Source organism: Poecilia latipinna, unplaced genomic scaffold (genome assembly GCF_001443285.1).
Source record: "Poecilia latipinna isolate Pla-1442-1.1 unplaced genomic scaffold, P_latipinna-1.0 Scaffold196, whole genome shotgun sequence".
Lineage (NCBI taxonomy): Eukaryota > Metazoa > Chordata > Actinopteri > Cyprinodontiformes > Poeciliidae > Poecilia > Poecilia latipinna.
Window position 1 is genome coordinate 237,149 of NW_015112812.1, and position 22,102 is coordinate 259,250.

At 39.3% G+C, this 22,102-nt stretch overlaps 2 protein-coding genes across 3 annotated transcripts; one reads left to right on the plus strand and one right to left on the minus strand.

Annotated features, from left to right (window-relative positions):
- The first annotated feature begins 669 nt into the window (after positions 1–669).
- ngrn (neugrin, neurite outgrowth associated) lies at positions 670–2,282 on the plus strand. The gene is made up of 3 exons (XM_015030947.1): positions 670–1,168; positions 1,270–1,380; positions 1,612–2,282. The coding sequence occupies exons 1-3, from the start codon at positions 933–935 to the stop codon at positions 2,174–2,176; spliced, it is 912 nt and encodes a 303-aa protein (XP_014886433.1). The 5' UTR covers positions 670–932; the 3' UTR covers positions 2,177–2,282.
- Positions 2,283–5,460: 3,178 nt separating this feature from the next.
- sort1b (sortilin 1b) lies at positions 5,461–18,767 on the minus strand. 2 transcript variants are annotated; one of them, XM_015030946.1, is made up of 20 exons: positions 18,129–18,767; positions 16,077–16,136; positions 15,858–15,931; positions 15,668–15,770; positions 15,408–15,569; positions 14,177–14,250; positions 13,080–13,129; positions 12,666–12,793; positions 11,970–12,114; positions 11,357–11,512; positions 10,545–10,651; positions 10,314–10,416; positions 10,042–10,210; positions 9,561–9,751; positions 9,286–9,475; positions 8,400–8,516; positions 7,656–7,764; positions 7,443–7,555; positions 7,188–7,317; positions 5,461–5,816 (listed from the first exon to the last, which is right to left on the minus strand). In XM_015030946.1, exons 1-20 carry the CDS (start codon positions 18,399–18,401, stop codon positions 5,802–5,804), a joined length of 2,469 nt encoding a protein of 822 aa, XP_014886432.1. In that variant the 5' UTR covers positions 18,402–18,767; the 3' UTR covers positions 5,461–5,801. The 2 variants fall into 2 exon arrangements, with proteins under 2 accessions (XP_014886432.1, XP_014886431.1); XM_015030945.1 differs by having other exon boundaries at positions 9,286–9,471; positions 9,557–9,751; positions 18,129–18,766.
- Between the last annotated feature and the right edge of the window lie 3,335 nt (positions 18,768–22,102).

Sequence of the window (22,102 nt, forward strand, 5' to 3'; positions counted from 1 at the left end):
ATGGGACAAAGCACACACACACACACACCCGCGCGCGCGCACACACACACGCACACGCACACGCACACACACACACACACACACACACACACACACACACACACACACACACACAACTAAGGACCAAAGATGTTGCAATACATTAAATAACTAATTTATTAGATACATTTTGAAATGTGATGTTAAAGAAAACGAAAAATTAAATTATCAAATTATTAAAAATACAAAGTTTTATCTCTCAGATGTATTATTATTATTATTATTATTATTATTATAGTTCCTTCACTATTGTATAAATTATAAACAACTCCGATAAATTGAACTAAGTACCAAGTTCTGGTCATGATCTATACTTACAGAATCACACTAACAGTTTAAATTATGTAATGGTGAAGATTAGAGTTAGTACTTAAACAACACTTAGAGTATCACTTAGAGTAAGTACAGCTATTTTAACTTTTAATTCATTATTTTGTAGTGATTTACATCTATTCAATAATTTATTCAACAAGTTGTTTAATATTTAGGCAAGTATAAGCATATTTATATTTATTTAATTCAGTGTCATCATGTATCATCTATTTAATTGTAAGCTCATTAAAATTTGGGACATTTGGACCTTGCTCAAATTAATTTCTTTCGGGTTTACGTTGGCGCTACACCAAATGTCCTCCGTCCCGCTAGGTGGCAGCACTGCATTAGTTAATAGCACTGAGTTGTGTTTGCGGAAGTAGCCACACTGTGAAGAGCGCATGTTAAGTCAGAACCAGGCATTGAGCTTTAGTCAAGGTCTCGTGTTTATTCTACGATAAGATAAACGCACGCTTTGTATTAATGCAAAAATATTATTCGTTCATTCGGTCTTAGTTTATGCCGACTGTCAAAATCTAATCTTTTTGCTAGTATTGCACTCTGATGAAGCCCGTCCGTCTATGAGCATGGCCCGACCTCTTCAGGTCTGTTGCCTCCTCTTTAGGTTTTCTGCTCCCTCTTTGGCTTCCCCCGCTTGTTTAAACAGCGTCAGATTCTCCAGCAGAGGCAACAGCAAAATCTGGGTGGGACAGAACCATGTGAGCGGAGACAGAACCAGATCACAAATATCTAGATTCAACGATGACGTAGAGCCTGACCTGGAGGTGCTGGAGGATAAGCTCCAGGCTGTGCTGGAGTAAGAACCATTATACATTATTACAACTCCAAAACATATTCTAAATGCAAACACAACGCTGGGTGATCATTGTAAGCAGCTTATCTCATGTTTCTTTTCAGCAAAGAGAAAAGGAGACAGCGATCAGTGAAGTTTAATATGATAAGAAGGAAAATGACTCCACCAGGAGCCCCCCAGAGGAAACTAACGTGGGATGCTATTGAGCAAATAAGGTGACGATCTCTTTGTGTGTGCTACATTTTTTTCCACCCAAAACCTAAAACTAGAGGCAAGATTATGGTGAAATTTCACTATTAGACCAAAACCTGTGTATGGGGAATGTTGATTCCACTCCTATACAAAAAGTAATGTTGGTTTTGTGGCTCTAAACAACTATTGTTTAGTAGAAGTGAAAGTAAATATGACTTTTTAGATTGCTGACATTTTTCACACACTTATTTCAGATATTTGAAGCAAGAGCAGCCAGAGGAGTGGACGATAGAGCGCCTCGCTGAGGGCTTCTCTGTCCCCCAAGACGTCATCCTCAGGGTCCTGAAGAGCAAGTTTACTTCGTCTCCTAACAGAAAAGTCAAACAGGATGCAAAAGTGATGGTTAGACTCAACCAGCAGGCGTTACCTTCTGATAGCAGGAGGCAGGAGAACAAACTGAAGCTTCCTCAAAGTCAAACACCAGCCACACTCATACCTGGGCAGACAGAAGGTGCTCTGATTTCTGCGACTGCTCCGGCTCAGGTGATTCAAAGTAAAGGTTCAGCATCTCTTGTTCCTGTTCAGCCTCCAAAGCTGCCAGCTGGGACTTACAAAGCGGCTAGAGTGACGGGGTCAACGGTAGGCGGGGATGGTTTTGGTACAGAAGAGGTTGAGGAGGAGTGGGAGGAGAGCTGGGACGGGCAGGTTCTGACAGAGGAGGAACTTGAGGAGATTCTGGACATGGACAAACCTGCGCCTGTGGTGCAGGTGGGGAGCGATTTCTTTGATGCAGAGGGAAACTTTTTGTATAGAACCTGAGGACAGAATGAGTTGAAATGCTGAATGAATATGTGTACACTGAAATTAATGGAATAATTTTCTTAGAAATGATCAAAATCCATGGAATTAAAATTTTATATTGAAGCCATTTGTTTGCTTTTTTTTAAATATATTTGTTTGTTTTTTTTCATGTTGCAGTATTAGTCCTTTTCACATTACAGCCACATATTTTATTAGAATTTAATAAAATTGATTTACTCAGATTAACACCTAAATGAAGGGAAAGTAAATTAGACATGCTTTAAAAAAATGTATTCAACAAATATGCAAGAATATGCAAAAGGTATTTTTGACATATGAGAGAAAATGTTAAGCTATCCAGCCTGAGGGAAAACAGGTTTTCATCTCTACAAAACCTTCTGAATCTTCCTTCTCCCCAGATTTAAATTCTTATCTAATATTCATATGAGTTTCAGTGGTGTAATCTGCATAAATATGTTCTTAAATAATGGATGCTTGCTGAAGGTGTAGATTTATCTAAAAACAAACTGTTAATACACAGTTTGCAGATGTTCAAAGTCAGGATCAGAGATTAATGAGTGTTTAAACATTTCCAGTGCCACATGTCTCAACCTCATCAGGGTTTAATAAGACACTTTGAAATACATTATTCAGACGCGCTCATTCAAAGCTCTTTGTATTGTGCCACACTCGTATCAATATCATTTATCGCAGGAAGAAGTCATAGCAGCAACTTCAGTCTGAGGCAGCATAACCACATCCTGCAGGTGTTGTGTTAAATTTGCCTACCTGCAGAAATCTCCAGCTGCTAAAGTGCATCTTGATTTCTGCAGGTTTGCTGAAAGCAACCAGTGATGTAGGAGTTTATTAGAATAAAGGGTGTTGAGTATCAATGCATGCCATACTTCAGATTTCAAATTCTACCTCTTCCATTTTAAAATACACTTTTCATTGTGATCACATAAAATCCCAAGAAATTACAGTGAAAGTTGTGATTGTAATGTCAAATACGGATTTAGTTTTTACATACAAGCTATTTGTCAAAGTGTGAAAGAGGGTTTCAATGTCCATTACATGTTATGCAGACATGCATGCCAAAACCAAATACAACTGTTGCTTAAACTAGATACAATGCATTGACTAGTAGCTGACTTCTGTGTGCACTTCTGCTCCAATAAGGTTTTTAAATGAGCATAATGTCAATATGGAGTCTACTACATCAACTGTCGACAGTGACACAACAAAACTTTAAAGAATTTAAAGTGCATTTAAGACTTTAGAAACATTTAAATTCCAGTATACAGGATTTTAAACCATTAAACTATTTTTAAAAGTTTGTGTTCACATGAAATGACAAGTAAACACAAAAAAGAGGAACATGACTTTATTGCCAAACCCAAAGAAAATAGCCTCCAATATACAGAAAAGAGAAACAGCAGTTACAAATGTTCAAACTTGAATATTTACACAACCAATCACAAAGACTCTTTAAAATCGATACATCAGTTCGAAAATGCAAGGAAAACGTGTTTTCTTCAACACAATGCAATAAAGCTTCATTAAATAGGTCTCATTTTCCAGTGTAATGCAGCTACATAGTAACCTTTTTCTCTTTTGAACTTAATTTCTTGTCAAACCGTATCAGCCAGAACCAATTTTAATATCGGCCCCCAAAAATAGTTTTTTGCTTAAAAACCTTTTTAGATTTAAGTATCATTCACATTTTTTTTTACATGCAGTTTAGCACTAACCTGTATAAAATAGATGTATTTACTGCTCCCGGAGTCTTCGTCGGGGTTATAAATGCAGCTTGGGGTCGTCACCGACATTAACTGTTAAAACTAATAAGATGGTGGACGCCGGCCACATGTCAGATTATCACACCAGGCACTTGTTTAACCACATCCAATTTACTGCACTCTACACCAGCTGGTCATAAATAATGTAAACCTATAAAGTATTTAAAACAAGACTGTGCGAAAATGTTTTTAAGACAAATCAGAGATGTGGTTGACACGGTTACAGATAAAACAGTGTAAAAGACGCAATCAGAAACAAACATCAACATTTGTATTGCAGCTCATCCAACCCCTACCAGGCTACAGCAGTAATTATGCTTTACAACATTTACACAATTAATTACCTTCTTTGCATTGCTGTTATGTTTTCATCACCAATTTGTTTTTGTTTTTTTATGCATTTGGTTTTCTAGTTAATGCAAAAGATATGTCACATATTTTGTAGAAGTTAGTATAAAAACTGCTGAGATTGTTACAAACACAGGTATATAGGATTACAGCGATCACTACCGTTACAACAGGTCTCGTTTAGGAAAAAGTGATCGACAAATGCCGAACATACAAGGGGGCTTTTTGTGCTTTCAGTAGTTAGAACTGCAGCCTGAGCTTCAATCACATCCTGGACGTTGATGCTTCTTTTGCTCGGACGAACAAGACAACTCTAAGAGATATTCTGTCATGCATGGACGATGTCTTAAATATACAAAATCTTCACAGGTTATTGCTATCAAACCTCATAGAGATGCATCGATCAATCAGCAAGAGACCAGAATCGGGCCGACGCTCCGATTTGTGATTCGTAAAGCAGATACTGAAAAAAAAACATGATTTTCTACCTGTTAAATGCGTCAAATCTAAGAATTCCCATAATTTACGGCCAATGAATACATCAGCCAAAATCATTCAGCGTAATGTCTTTACTAAAAATGAGAAATAAAAGTAAAATATGCTTAAATGTAGATAATATAATTTCTTTATTTTTTTGTTGGATTCAATATTTCCACCTCTTAAATAAAACTGCAGTAAATCTACTAACTTATGTGATGTCATTAAACTGGGGGGGGAATAGGGATCAGTCAAAATTGGAAAATAAGAAACAGTATTGACCGGGAAAACTCTGATCGGTGCATCTCTTCTTATTACTTCACCGCAATGCAAAAATCTACATACTTGTACTCCAAGAACACAGAGAAATGTGGAAGATTTCACCAACGGGTGAAATTTCTACAAACATGGAAACTATTTGGGGAAATACTTTGATAAAAGAAGGGATTAAGACTCAACTCATCAGTGACAATTCATATAAGCTGGAGGCCAGTTGTGGCCTTTTAGGCAATCACCAAACTGATATCTGACTGAAACCGTTAAAGGAAAACGTATTTATGTACAAAGAGTGTGATGAAAACAAAGACAAATCTTTAGAAGTGGAAAAAAAAAAGGATTTCCAGGAGCACTTCCAAGAGATGGAAGAGGCAGGACCCATAAAACAGAGACGACTTTATACAACTCACTTTTCCTTCATTCCTAGTGTGCTAGTCAATTTTTCTCAGCAGCTCAGTCGTTTCTTCACTGAGTGAAATAAATAACTGAAAGGTTAAAACTTACTCAGTACAACCGACACCTTAATCACGACTTCCTTCATAGTTCTTCCCCATCTGCGGCATTAGCTCTCAGGAAGCCTTCATACATTCATTTGACTTAGCCAATGACAGCAGAGTCTCTGTCGCTGAGGCCGAAGTTTACATCAGAGGGTGAAAGGAAGAAGTAGCTGGAGAGGAGAGTGACAGGAACAGCGGCTGGCTGTGGGACAACCTGTTGCTCGCTTGGTCAAGAGGTGGTGCCTGCTATTCAAGCAGATCCTGCACAAACACAAGACAGCAGAGCACTGAAGCCAGAACCAACACTGTGGGTAAATAAGACACAGTACACATAAAACACACCCAAACTCCGTTTCACAAGTGACATACATGTGTCTAACCTCCAAGATCCCTTCATGGTGTGAAGATAACTAGTTTCTGTGTCGCCTTTGTAAAGGTTGGTGTCGTATTGCGGCGCTCCAGTGTCGAGTCTGGGTGAGGTAATGTCCGCGTCGGGTTACTACATGTTTACTCGCATCAAAGCAGTGAAACACTGGCCTCAGTGTTCCAGCCAAACAAATACAGCTGAGGGATCGTTTGATGGAGCGCTCATGTTAAAAGTAATGACAGTTTAAATGTTGGCATAGAAACAGAGCAATTTTCCAGCCAGTAGTTTGACTAAAACAAGTAATGATCTGATTTTGAACAAATATAATCCTAATTTTACTTTGATAAAAAAAAAAAATTGCACTTTTTCAATTGTTATAGAAATCATCACAATGTCATGTGTTTACTTATGAGATAAAAGAGTTATAATCAATGCTCACTGTTGCCTAATTGCAAATATCCCGAATCCTCAATGCTGATTGGTAGCTATATTAAATTTTGGTAGCCTTAAAATTAACCACATTTTTATATTTTTTCCTCTATGGTTTAACAATACATTTATATAAATTCAACAAAAAAATAATGGAATAAAGTAAAATGAGTCGATTTCAAGCATAACTTTTATTGGCATCAAAGCAGTGAAACCCGAATTGCCGACCAGTTTTCTAAATGTTTCCGCTGGCATGTTGATTATTTATCTTTAGTGATAAGCTCCAATGCTTTCTGGTTGGAAGGCCTCCTTGCCATCACCCTAATGTTTAACTTCCACTACAAATTCCTCTGCACACCGAGGAGCGGACACTTTCACACTTTGTAACAGGGTTTTAAAAGTTAATCTGCTTTTTACCGTTAATGAGAAATATTAGAACTGGACAAATTTGTTGAAGTATTTCAAAACCAGTGACAATATAAGACTCTGTATTTTGTGTTATATGCAGTTGGAACAAATAAACAAGGCTGCTGCAATAGTGCAGTGACATTGCCAACAGTTCAGGAAGTGATGCATGGTTAAAAAAAAAAAAAAAAAAAAAAATCACACATTCACCATAGCTAAAATTTCCACATATTCATCACCTGCAAAAAGGATGCACTTCTCTGCTTATTGCAAATAAAAACCTTCATGAATTCTTTAATTTACTTTCATTGCTCAGTATTTATAATTCTATACAGAAAGAAACCAGCTTATTTTTAGTGTAGAAAACCAGAAGACTGTGTGTGTGTGATATTTTACGTTATGTTAAGGAGAAACCGTTTTTTCCGACATACCTCATCAGAGTCATCGTGAAACTCTATTTTGCCGTTGGGGGCGTGGTTGGTGTCCAGCGGCTCGTCCATCCCGTCTGCAGCGTTGTCCTCAACGTGTTGCTGCAGCACAGAGTACCTGTGCACCAAAAACCTGCAGAACGCATTTAAAACACCGTCAGGAAACCAAAAACCATTCAAAACGTTAGGACTTACAGGGTGAGGAGAGGATGCATTGGGCTTGTGGCTTATGGGGTACATGAGTCGGTAAACACCAACCTGCCGCCGCAGACGTACTTCCTGACAAAGACCACTCCTGCTGCGATGCTCATCAGCATTACGACGACGACTGCCAACACTATGGCCACAGACTTGGAGGAGTGACCGCCTGTCTGCAGAAAACACAAACGGAGAGAAATGTGGGAAATGCAAACTCAAAACCAGACCACGGATAAACAAATGATTGCGGTTCGTTTTCGCAGAGGCACCAACCTGAAACTCTGGAGATACGAGGTCACTGACGCATCTCTTACTGAGGTCAATCTCTTTGCGCTGAGGCATCTGTCCTCCTTCACATTTATCTCCAGGGATTTTCCTGTACCTGAGGACCAAAACACGGATTATTTTAGAGTTGTCCAGCATGAAAGTGTTGGTGTTCAGGGATTTGTGCATAAGAAAACAACTAATATTTTTAACTGACTTCAAAAAAACAATATAAGAGAACACAGTAAAAAATTTAAATCCTTAGTACACATGTCTTAATTATTGGCTGTTCCTTGCAAGTACAATGTGTAATAATAATTGTTAAGCTATATAGCAATTAGAGATGTACTAGTATGTCAGTAAAACTCGCCAAATGTTTAGCTTTGAGCAATATTCACTCTTACAACAAGTTTCACTGTGACCCTCATCAGTTTCCTCTCACCTCTTTCTGCATCGCAATTGGTTCCTTATTCTCACTTGTCACTTCATGCACTGACTCAAAACACAAACTTCCTCCTTGTACCCAGTATGGCTTCAGCTAAAATCAACATCACCTAAAACTCCCACCAATACTCTGGTCAACAACTTTTCCAGAAACCAACAAAGATTACTCACTTAGAAAGCAGCTAAATCAAGTTCTGGAACATTAATGACTCAAGTACAGAGCTAACACACGTGATGCTAATGCATCACGTAGGAAGTGAAGCTTAGCGACGTAATTAAACTCGAATTTGACAGAATCTGAAACCTTACCCGTTGGTCTGCAGTTGCTCCTCTTTGCCATGCAGGCAGAACTCCAGCACTTTGCCCTGCAGGTCCGGCTGCTCCACACACTCGGAGCTGTTCTCTTTACGCGAGTATCCAAAGTCACTGCAAGGAGTCACACGATACCAGGATCAATACTCTCTTATTGGTAAGGTATTCATACCCTTTAATTATTTTCCATATAACAACTTTCTAGTAAAAAAAAAAAAAAAAAAATCCCTGGTTTTCTTTTTTTGTTTGAATAAAAAAAAAAAAATCTGAAATGTGTGACAATAATTCATATTCTGCTATAACCAGAATCTCTGGCCTTGCCGCTTTACTAAGGAGAAGTTTTCCCAAAACCTGATGCTTCCCACACTGACTGACTGTCACTGTGGGGACGATGTGTTCAGGGTGATGCAGTGGTAGTTTTTAGACACACATGGTGCTTGGATTGAAATCAGGATTTGGTGCTATTGCAACAATTTTCCTTGCCACTCCTAATTAAATTACCAGAGTGCATGACTCAGTCATCCCGTCCACAGATTCTCCCCCTCTTGGATGCTTTTTTTCTGATTAACACACTCCTTCCCTGGTTTCCAGTTTAGGTGGACATTCACTGTTAAAGTGGATTTCATTCAGGGGATCGTGCTGCAGACTGAATGACAATGCATGATGCCCTTCCAGGTTTTATTTGCAAATGATTTTGAAAACCATGCATGGCTTTCTTCTAATTCACACGTGTTAGAAACCATTTTGTTGTCGTCTCTTGCATAAAAACCTTATTAAAATGCATCAGCCGCTGTAAGGTGACAAACTGTGGAATAGCCGTGAATATTTGCAAAACCACTTTTCAGCTTTGAACAAGACAAGAAACTCCTTCTCTGTATCTTACCACAAGAAGTCGTCCAGGGTGCATGCACACGGAGTTGGCTGTGTGTTGACGGTGTAATCACGTCCGTTCCAGCAAACCGAGTCCTTTCTGAGCCGCAAGAACGTCTCTTTGTAACCCAGCATGCAGCCGTCCGTCGGGTCACTGATGTCATCAGAGTGGGCCAACCACTGCACATAGTCGTCGTCGCTGCCTACAAAAATCATAACTCAGAGGTTAATATCCTTGAAAACATGCGGTTAGGAATTGGGAGTATTCTCTTTAATTGCATGACTTGCAGTCTCTGGTGAGGAGTTCCCTGAAGTCGATGGTGAAGGAGACCCAGTTCTGGGTGATGAGGGAATCTTTGTAGCCCCAGATGCTGACGTTCATGGAGCGAGCTCCCGGCTCTGACGCCAGCCCCGTGAACGTGATTGGCTCGTTGGTGAATTCGTAAATACTCCAGCACTGTCCTTCGTCGGTGGAAAATCTGACAGATTTACAAAAAGGTTAAAAAGTGCTAAAAATTTTGAATAAAAGTAAGAAAGTCAAGGAAAGAGCAGGATAGAGCTCGCTCGCACAAAGCATCGATCTTTATACGGGTCATGTGAATTAGTAGCCAATCCTGTAATTATAGGCTTGTTTAGTACAGGCTTCAAACCTGCAGAGAGGGATTCGTTGGTGAATAAGTGAGATGCCAAATATTTTATCTATCCAATCACAAAAGCTGCAGAAGCAAATCAGCCCAGGCTTTGCATTCATTCAAACTAAACGACTCACTTGATTTTGTTGATGGGTTTGCCATTGTCCTCCACAGCCACCAGCAGCCCTCCTGAGTCCAGCATGGCGTAGTGATGGGGCCCATTAAGAGCCTTTATCCAGGTGTAGCCTCCATCATCGGACACATAAACATCCGACTTAATCACAGAGATGGCGTCCCCGACGCTGCCTGAAAAAAAAAAAAAAAAAAAAACGCGTCAAAAATGCTCAGCGCGCCAAAAGCGATCGAGTTTGTTTCAAACATTTCTGTCCTGCAGGGTCAACGTGATTACCGTGAGCCATGATTAGACCCACGGCGTTTGGCTCCGTCAGGGGCGGCATGGGGACTTCCAGCTTCATAGCAATGCTGTAGGCCGCATGGATGTGGAGACTGCACTGTAGATTCAAGAGAAACACAATCCAAAGTGACACACGGTTGCTGCAAAGGTTAGAGTCACACCTTAACCTGCAGATGTGCAAAAACATCGAGAACATAAACACAGCAACACTTTGTCTAATTATACCTTGTCTGGGTCCTTGGCTGTAGCGTCACACTTGGTGTTGGCAGGTTTCCGCAGGGGAACCCACTCTCCTCCCTGATCAAAGGACACCACAGACTGCACGGACTTATCTGGAAAAAAAACAAACAAAAAAAACACAAGGAGAACACATTTACAGGTAGCCGAGGGCGAAAGCCAGGAATAATGTTGGCAAAAAAAAAAAAAAAAAAGAAGCTTGATTCAATAAATTCAACACATAAACAGACTAATCAATACAGTGCAAAAGCAGGGATGAGAAACGGGTCTAACAGGGACTGTCTAATTAAATATTTACTTCACACACTTCTGAGGGTGTGTAGTGGAGGAGCAATGTGTGTGAGTCTGTTTCTAAGAAGAATCTGAAGGCTGCCACAGTGTTTTGCTGAAGTATTCACATCAAGTCTTTTAAACCTTCCAGCATTTTGTGATATTATAGCTACAAACTTGAGTGGCAATTTATGTGACAGACCAAAGCTAAAAGCTACAAGTATGCAGGACTACATGGTTGCTAGAGTTGATTGGAGGATTAGCTTGAGTTAAAACAATCCAATATGAACCATTTCACAAGAAAGGATAAGCAATGTTTCTACCTCGAAATTTGGAAATGTGGTGGAGACATAACGCAAAATGCCTGCAGTTCCGTCTACACCGAACGGTGCTTCTACAAAGTATTTGTTCGCATTTTTTGTTCTTCCACTTCACAGTTATCCCTCAAAATTTGTTTGTGAGAAAATGTGAATGCGTGCAAGACGGGTGCAAGTTATTCCAGCAACTGCATACTCAGAAACATAAGGTACCTTCTGCCAGCACACTGGTGATGAAGACTCCTCTCAGGGAAGTGACATTGGTGAAGTCAGTGTCGCCCCCCGTCGTCGTATAAAGGTGGCGCTCCAGTGACTTGGAGTAGACCGTGCCTCGATCATCCGAGACATAAATTGTACCAAAACCAGTATCTGTAAAATAAGATCACACGGGACCTGATGAGGATCTAAAAATAAACACAATAGGGTTGTGTTACACAACTGGAGAATGTAGGCACCAAAATCAGACCTGCAGGAAAATCTAAATGGCATCAGCCCAAAAGGTATTATAGGGATCGGATGAAAACGTAGGTTGCTAATGAAAGTCCTGAAAGTGTCAAAAATGACAAGAAACCGCTACATGGTCTGCTGGTGTAAGCTAAAGCTGATATGAGCATGTTATCAAATTTGACGATCAATACCACAGGCAAAGCTTCGCACGTGCAAAACCGGATAACCGAGGTAACCAATTTGAATGTTTTTTTTTTTTCGCTATGTAAACATCTTACAAAAATAATTCCCTTGCGCCATTATCAAACATACCCATGTCTGCAACAGCTGCATACCAATACTGTTTTATCAAACATCTGAGTTTACTGCTTGCTCTGACCTCCAGGCTCGTCAACGTGCATGAAGACCATATCGTCATTTGCTGCCAGGATGGAGTAGAACTGCTCATGGCCGACCGGAGGGAGCTGAGCCATGTTCCAGTTCTCTCCCTGGTCCACGGACACATGGATCACCCTCATAGTGCCCTGCATGGACGGGGAAGCAAAAGGAGTTCAGGTCAGAGAGAAGCTCATTTAAAGAGCATTTATTTAAAACGTAGAAACTCTAGTTTGGATCACATAAATGCTGACAGCATCAGTGTTAATGTTACGTTCGGAAAAACAACATCAACTCCATTTTTCTGAAGGAAAACTTACTGACTTTTTTTGTTGAAGAATGAAAACAAAAGGAAGAGTTTGGGGGAGGAGGGAATCAATAAGACTTTCTAAAGTTTTTAAGTTTTTTTTCCCCAGTTTCTAAGGAACGTGTGAAAAATTCTTCAGCTTCTGATAAACACATCAAATGGCGAAAGACATTTTTAAAAAAGCACTTTGTAATGTACATTTCTCTATCCAGTTTATGTGAGAAGTGTCACACTTCCTCATGCGCAATATTGGCATTTTACGTCAGTAACTTCTCGTTTCCATCTAGATGTGGAAATGCCTGAAGAATGAATTTTCTTACCAACCTGAACAACTAAAGGCCTCGTCTGATGTTTTAATCACACAGCCTTGGATAAATTCTCTTTTAGACTGACCTTTCCCGTCATTACTGAAGCAAAGAGGAAGCGTCCACCCAGGCCAAAAGAGAAGATCTTGCTGGCAACAGTCTTGATGGTTTTACCCAAGTCTGTGGTTCTCTTTAGCTGCAGCATTCCCCTTTCAACTGAATCATACAGGCAGGTCATTAAAATCATCAGAAACATGGAAATGTGAAACAGTCAGAGCATGTAGCATTTTTGACCAACTCCTCGCCTCATCTGACATTAACTTTTACTACCTTGATACATTTCAGAATATCGTTGGAATCATTTATCCAGTCCTCTAGACACCTAAGATACTTTTAACTACACGTAGCTCAGCCACATCAAAGTATGAAAAGAAAAGCTGGAGGAGGAGTGAAATGCTGGAGCCCAGCATGTTTCAGTTTTGCTTGGGGAGTAATCACTTACTGCAGGATCCATTTTGGCTGCTTGTGAAGAAGATGGTATTTTTTCTTCCCCTACATGGAAATGGAGACAAAAGGAGAGATGGTAAGAGGCTATGAGGAAAAGTTATAGACAGCTCTGTTCCTCATGTTACGAGTTAAAAAGTCAGAGTGGGGAAAAAGTTACTTTGTTTCACTTATTTCTCCGCCGTTATAAATAAAACACACAGCTGAAAGTCTTAAGCGATTGATTAATAATTATAGATATGTAAAATAAAGCAATTTTTGGACTGAGCAAAATGTCTAGACATCACCTACATTGAAGTTTGATAAACTGAATGTTCAAACCAATTTAACTTTTTAATATGTTGTCACATTACAACCACTAAGCATTTTGTTGGATATTATGGGATGATACTTTTTTTTGTTTGTTATGCTAATGCATTCATTCCTATAAAACTATGCTTTGCAGAACACAGTTTTCCGGAAATTACAGCTTCAGGATAGATCTTTTCCAACTTTGTACATAAAAAGACTGACATTTTTGTCTATATTTGTTTGCAAAATGGATCATCTGGCTGGAATTTTCTTACTCTCAGCTCAGGCTTGTCATTTCTGATCAAAAAGGAAAAGCTTCTGCCCCAGAAAAACAGCTCCTGCGAACGCTGTTTTCCACACGTCAGGCGAGTCATTGCAGCCTTAAAACTGAAACTAAAATGCTACAAAAGGTTGCAGAGTGATAAGCAAAAGGAAATGCGCTTCAAAACAACCCTGGACTCCAGAAGGGCTTGGCACCAGCCGAGCAATCTAGTTTTACTGCATGTTTGGCGGCTGATGCAAACCATTTAGTTCATTTCAGATTAGAGTTGAATCCGTCTGACTTAACGCATGAGAATAACTGCAGCACATTCACCATGCGTCGACCACATTTAATCTATGGTTTGAAAATATTTGTTTTATTCACCTCAAACCACAGCAGAGAGAGGAGGAACTAAACTGTCTTCCTATGCTGAAGCTTTTTTACAGTCTAAAATGAAAGAACAGTACTGCAGATTGTAAAAGCTTCTCCACGCATAAAACTATAGTGGATATAAAATGAGTTCAGCATCAGCCGTCTCTCACCATTTAAAAAGGCACACCGTGTCGGGGATCTTCTTCCAGTTGCGTCCAAAATCTTCTGAAAGCCAAAGTTCATTCTGAGAAAGGAAATAATTATATACTCAAAGTTAAAAAAATTTTTTATGAGGTTCAAACATAAGTTGAAAGACCAACTCATAAATCTACAGAGCGTGTTAATAAATAAACACTAAGCAAACAAAGTGGTGTTTAAGTCTGATAAATTAATTGGGTCATTCCAAGTCGAGTCACTCCCTACTTCAACATATTCTCAAATGTGTGTCACATTTGCCTTTTTCCCTAGATGACAGTATGAAATTACGAAAAACCATGACTAATATGTCTGACCAAAAAACATTGTTTCAGTTTAGACATGGGCAAGTTAGAAAGTAACCAATTACAAACTAAAGGTGTCCCAAAACCTTTTTGGAATAAGAATTAAAAACTAGAGCTTCTTTTTTTTTTTTTAATAAATAAAAATCTATTTTAAGTGCGTTTTTATTTATGGAATACTTTTTAAAGTCAAACTTAGATTTCAAGCTATATATAAGAGATGACATTTTGAGACTAAGTTTGGAAAAACAGAAAGCAGTTCTCACCGGTGAGTCAGGTTAACAGGAAGTGAAAAAAGGAACAAATTTAAAAAAAAGATTTCCTAAAAATTCTAAATAAATCTTCAGTTTTAAGCAGTTCAGAGCAGGTTTTGCCATTTCCTTAACTGTTTAATCATCATCACTTCTGCATTAGAAGAATATTAAGCAGAAGTTTGAGATCAGAAGGCCTTACCAGTACTTGGTCTGTTAGCAAAAAACTACTTTTTGAAACCACATATTCAAGAACAGTTGAGTGTAATTTAGCAAAATCATTGAAAAAAAAAATCTAACTAATAAAACAATTAGCACTAATGATATTTAGTTTATTTAGCACTGCTATGAAACATTTAGTTTTTGAGTAGTGTTAGAAGCCCATCAGCCTCTCTGCTAGAGCTAACCAGTCATTAGCTAATCATCTAACAAGAACCTAAATTATTTTTACTCTTAAAGGAAATTTGGACAGTTAGAAAAACACAGTGCTTTTTGTTTCCATTTGGGATTAATAGAAGTATTTTTGAGCCGATATTAATTCACGTCCCTTTTAGTCGCATCATAAATGCTCTGAAAAAATTGGGCTTTCAGCATTACTACTGTCCAACCAACTTTGTTTCTTTCCTTAAAAGTCTTCTGCATGCACTTCTTACACTCATGCTGAGGACGGCCAGCACTTCAGAGTTCTCAGGGTTGTATGAGATTTGCATCATGGGACTGAAAGGCAAGTTCAGGTGGGTAAAAGTCTTCCCAAAGTCCCGGGAGACAAAAATCCGATACCCATCTCCTCCAGAGATTTCAGCTGTCAGGATCACCTAAAAGCCAGAGTTCAAATGTTGCTGTTCAGTGGTTCAGTCTGCACAAGTCAAAAACAACCAGATGAGGTGGTAGCAGGGAAGAGGATGTGGCTTACTTTGCCTGAATTCTCAGGGCCGATTGCTATGCCAAACTCTGCTGAAATGAAGGTGTCGTTGATCAAGTTGGTCACGTCCTCAAACGTCTTCCCATAGTCCTCGCTGGCAGAGAAGAAGTTGCAACAACAATGAGACGTAATCTGACACGCAGGAGGCCAACTTCCTAACAGGCGAGTTTACGAGACCTACCTACGGTAGAGTTTGGACTGGCCGAATCTTAACAAGAAGAAAGGGACCTGAAATGTGGTCAGAGCCAGTATGACCTGCGAAGAACCAAGGTTGAAGGAGACACAAGTAATGTCATACAACTCTCACGCGACAAAAAAAAAAAAATACATTCACATATTTGCCTGCAGACTGAACCAAACATATCTGACTCGATCATGTCCTGATGCGTACAACACTCACCCCGGTGCCATCTCCAACCCAGGCCAGTGACACGGAGCCACTCAGGTCGTTCAGTGTGTACTGGAAAAAAGAGAACAAACAATTGTTGAAGAGTAGCTTAATTGGATGAATGTAAACATCCTTATCACATACAGTAGCTGGCAAAAATGGGACAAAATGACAGTAACCAACACATGTTGACGCAATCGTGTGCATGTGATGTCCAAGTTCAGACGTCAGAGCTAAATGAAACACACAGCACCTTTAGCCACCAACACTTGTTCCTGGTTAGCTCTCATCAACTACAACACACTATATGCGTCATCATTTAACATGAGTATAATTGAACACAGCGCAAGTACCACCAATTCTGCTTACAGCACATTTTGAGAACAATGGATCCAAAATACTTCCCGTAATTTTGATTTTCATAGACCGACCACAAGTTTCCAAGAAATTATAATACAGATGCCAATACCGTTTAGCTATTTTGTTCCTCATAAATTAACATAAATGTAAGAAGATGGTATTAATTGTTGGGCTTCCTGATCCAGTAGCAGATATGCTGCCAGCCAGAGCTTTTCAAACAGCCATACTTAAACGGGTGGTAAATTTTAAGTTGTTTTTTTTTCCACATCATGCCTCTTTGTGTTTTTCACCAAGTAATATTTCCAAGCAGTCATTTTTGTTTTTCCTTGTTCGTGAGCAGGAAAGTGTGATAGCATTGTTTAACCCAGCTGACTGACTATGAACAGTGTAAACAGTACACCGATAACAGACCACTACTTTGAAACTGGTAACACGTCTATTTTAAAATACCTTAGGCTATTATATATATATATATATAATGTTTATTAATTTTCACAGGTTAGCAGCAGATAAAGTTTTCAGAAGGCAGACAGTGTCACCTTTGTCAAGTATACTTTTGCATTCACTGTCAAACATAGACCTGCTGCCTCTTCAAGATTCATTTCTTAAACAACAATTAGTGGGCCCATTACTCATCACACAGTGTGCTGAGAGCTGCTCATGCTGAAAGCAGGCCGGTGCCGGAGGGACCTGCATGGTAACCTCTGCGGAAAGACAAGGCTGAGCCTCGAGGAACTCTCTCGGCCTCGAGATTACTGGAGCCAAGTATACAAAGTACACCATGCAAAAGTTGATCACATGGCACCGGTGAGCCAGGCAAATAAGCAGCACATGGTTCTTATTTAGTCTTTGGTTTTGTTTTTGAAGAATAGATTTATGAGCTGGTCTTCCTGGTTAGTTTTTTTTTTGGTTTGTTTGTTTCCGTCTCTGCTACATAACATCAGTCCCTGCTTCTGAAGTGCTTCAACTACCCCAGCACAAGCACAGCTTTTAATTACAAAATAACCAACACATCGTCAGTCACAAGGATTTCAACTGGTTTCAAATTTCCTGTCAGTGTTCAGGCAGTTTGGCTTTTGGGGCAGGAGAGAAAACAAATGGATGCTGTGTGGTCCAGAAGGAAAACAAATGTGTGTCGCAGATTGTACTAGTGCAACCTTTGGGATGCATAAGCAGGCCTGACTGTTGTTTAACTTGATTTTATTACACTGTACCAAATTCTTACAGGAAATACAACTGCACAGAGGCAATAAAGACGAGCCTCTCTACTTGCAGTCTGAAATTCAGCATGAGGAAGTGAAAAGCTGCCCTTTTTAGTTTTGATTTGCATTTACAATTTGATACGTCTTTGCCTGTAATTTTATATTACCAAAACATACACAGGCCATTGCTGATGAACAAATACTAACTTTTGATCTCTATGAAGCAATTTAAGTCTTTTTTGGGGTGCTCCTGATAGTTTAGAGGCCCTAGTTTTCTTATGCTTCTGGCCTTCTCTCTCTCTCTCTCTCTATGAATAAGAGTTATACCCGTGTGACATCTAGCAATTAAAAATAATAAATAACAAAGCTCCATTTATCTACCATGAACAGCACATTAGGCCTATTCGTGCACCTGGTAAGCACCTGCGCACTATCCTCCCTCCCTAGGCGCAGCTTAATTGTCGGACTGCGACTTGAAACAGGACCTCTGATGGTAACTTACACTGTGGGTGTTGTCTTTTAACTTGCTCTGATACCCTTCGTGCTTTTTGCACGAATCGCCCTGGTCGACGCTCCTTCGCCTTATCCTGTGGTGGTGCGGTGCGCCCAGCCACGACGGCAGGGACCTCTTCGCGATTTGCGCGGCTCTCTTCTCCACGGAGCGCCTCACGAACACCGGCTGTCCGAGAGCTTTGGATCCCGGCTGGAAATCCAAGCCACCGGCTGGGAGAGCGCAGACGGCGAGCAGCAGGAGACAATGCAGCAGGAGTCCCATCCTGCCAGCTGATGAAAGCGGCAGAAGCGAAAGCGACCCCCCCCCCCCAAAAAAAGAAAAAAACACTAAATCCCTCTTTGTTTATCCTGGTCTTGTTGAAGAATTGAAGGTCGCTGCAGCTCCGCCGCGGATGACATCAACCAAACAGTAGTCGTCCTGACAGCGACTGCACCTGCTTTGAAAACCAAGAACGTCCTTGTTTCTCTGCAAAGGAAAAAAAAAATAATAACTACAAAAACAGAAAATTATCTGATTTTTTTTTTTTGCGCACAATAAACCGGTTGGTGTGACACCAATTATTCGCGCTGCCGCTCCACAGCCAACATGACACACTGTACAGCAAGACAAATGGTCTGCATAATCTACTGCTGTGCTCGTTTGTGATTGGCTTCTCGGGCAGCATGGCCAACCCCTTGGCTTTTCTGATTGGTTAAACTATATTTAAAAAAAAGAGGTTGGATGCACAATTAGCTGTCAAAAGGCAGTCAAGGTAGGTTGAGCGATAGCTACTACCATGCATCTCTATCTAGTCTTGAACTTTCTGTCTGAGCACAAAAAGAGCTTCGGAGGAACAAAACGTTGAAAGAGACTTAGAGTCCTTTACTGACAGTTTATAACGACAACAACAGCAAAGCTGCAGCCTATAAATTAATTTAGGCTGCATCGACCTTAGCACAGGTGGTGGTAATTAGAAGAAAAAATAAAAATAAATGAACGTTATACATATGTAGGCTGTTGGTGCAATAGAATGAGTTCATCATGTCAATCATTTATTTACTACTTTTCGTTTATTCCCATCATGATGTAGATGAAAAAGTGAAAATTACTCGAAAAGGTTTTGAGCTCATTTCTGTTATGTATGTGAGAGTTGTCATCAAATAAAGCAAGATTTTAAAACCATTGTCTATTTTATTTATGTGTTTTTATTCAGTTTACTTTTTTTCAGAAATAATAACCAAACAAGGAGATAATTTCTGTCCATTGTTTATTATTGAACCATAGAAGTACCAAATATTGAATCGTTGGCCTTCAATTTCCATATTTTTTAAATTTGGCATTTAACAGCAAAGCATAATAACATGTAAGAGTTCATACATATAGAGTTCATACATTTATGCAAAACGTATCTCACATTCCTGTGTGGGTTGTTGTTCTTTTCAGGCATGCTCACATAACAATGTATTATGAAAAGTTCCAGATTAAGAGAACTATAAAAAATGTTTGCTGAATCATAGTAAATTTGTTCCTCTAACTTGTCACGTGTTGCAAATGATAAAAATTAAATATAATCTCTCTCTTTTTTTTTTGTTTTTTTGTAGTAATACACAACAGGTTCACACGTTCCTGCGCTGGTTCTCATTCTAGTTCCTACCTTCCTGCTCCACTTCACGAGACTCGGTCAATACCTTCACACACAGTTCTGACAAGGAGTAAGAGATGGGAGGAGCAGAGCAGTAAGTGTTTGCGTTTCCACATTTTTTGCTCACAGAGTGGCTCGACCTGCTTAGCAAGTCTGTGAACCAGCAACAAAAAAAATGCTGCATCTTATCGTGGCCCAAAATAAAATCTGTCAATCAGGTTTTAGTCATTTAAGGACAACTTAAGAGGCTATTTTTTATATTTACTTTAAATCATTAACTGTATTCTTTATTATCTTAGTTGTGTCTTACTGAAGTCCCGAATTTGCTCTCATAACCACACAGCTTGTTTGTATGGCTGCATTCCTCCACAGAAAGTGAAATACAGCCTGACCCCAGAGGCAGAAACTACAAGAAAGATAATAATATACAGTATTCATTGAAGGAGACGTGGTTATTGTTGTGGTTATGTCCATTCAGTAAGTTAAGTCTGTTGGCTGTAATGTAAATTATCTCATTTTAATTAATTAAGTATCTATGTGTAGCTTTTTGGACAACCTGATTTTGTCTCTGCATATTTTAACATAGTAAAAAAGGTTTCTTTAGTTTGTGCACGGGGCCTGGCCCAGTGGTGAATGAGGCCTGAAGAAGACTCTGATCTGGGAGTCAATGGGTTAAACACACCACCCTACAGTCAACACTAACAGTGTTTTAATACAGCTTGAACACTGGGCCAAGTTTAGGTCTAAATCAATCAAGGGTAATTGCAACTTATTGGCTATGAAGATCTTTTCTATATACGTTTTAAAAAATATATTTTTAAACAATTTCAGATCTTTTAAATAAGCCTCCTGAAACCATCATTCCCAATAGTAAAACAGGAGGGTTGGGTCTCTTGATGGTCTGGGTGCCAGCAGTGGCTCAGTTCGCTCATGCCTCAGCCCACTTCTGAGCATGTACAAATGTTTGACTGTACATATATTACAGCCTGTATCAAAGTAACAAAACCAGTAAAACCAGTAGTATTTTTTTTTTGTGAAATCTTGTGGAAAAACAAACTGCCCATCACACCCAACCTATTTGTTTTGTAGTTACTGAAATTTCTAGAAATGGCCTCACTGACCAGGTCAGGTATGCAGTTTCATACCAGTGAACTATAATATTGAATTTTTGTTTGTCTGACAATTTAATTACTAAGTGAGACACATTTTGTAGATTAACTGCACAGAGGCTGATGTTTTCAATGTTGTATGTTTTTCAGCAAATGAAAACACAACATTTAAGATTAAAATATTACATCTTTTAAAAATCTTTTTAATGAGAAATGTGTGCTTGATCAAATGGATGCATATTACTCACTTATAATGGGGCGGCATTATGTATTTTCCATTTTTTAGAACAATCAGGTAACTATGTTACCTTTGGTTGTTATAAAATGCTTTATACATCAAACATGACTTAAAAGAAATTTGACTTTGTAATGTGAAACCTTGGAATTGGTCTCTGTGTCTTTAAGAAGCTCCTGCCCTTTCTGACACTCAGTCATCACAACAATTTCCCTAATAAGAACAACTGTTCTTAGAAGTGCTGGACTAAGAAGTAGTTTGTATGATAAGGTCAGCAGACCTGCAGTCCCACCCGATGTTTTCTCTTTGCTGCTGCCACTAGTCTTGTGGAGCTGAGTGGGAAAGTGTGTTCATGCATTTCTTACTGAAGAAATGCTTCAATTAGCCCCACTTACAGTCATTTTAAACCAGATCATGTTAGTAAAGATGAAAAAAGGCACTGCATGCTACGTTAAGTAGTTTATATTAAATTTAAGTATGTACATTGTTAAGAAGAATTTACACGATTTATTGCAACAGTAAAAAAGATCTCAGTCTGAGGTGAGATTAGCAACAGATGATGCAGAAACCACACTTTGACTATAACTGTTTCATGCATTTGTGCAAATATTTTCTTCATTTTTTTCTGGCTAGAGGCTAAACACAGCTACTCATCAGTGGATGCATTGAGGTCAGTGAGTCATTCAGGTGCTTTTTGGCACATTTACAACAGGATGTCATGTGCCTAGCCGAGAGGAATGGCTTCAGACTGCTGCGGAGAGAGACAGTTATTCTTTTGTTACGTTTCTCCCATCCCCACAAAGAAACTCTGGACCTCATTCATGGTGCTTTGATTACCAGTCTAACCAGGTGGCGGGGGTTTTTTTCCCCCACATAAGTGGGACAGGACAGCCAGATGCAGAAAGTGAAATCTGATTTGTGGTAAGAATCTTGGATCCTGCAGAGTTTTGAATACTTTAGTGAAGTAAAAAGTTTTGCTTGTCTTTCCAGATGTGGA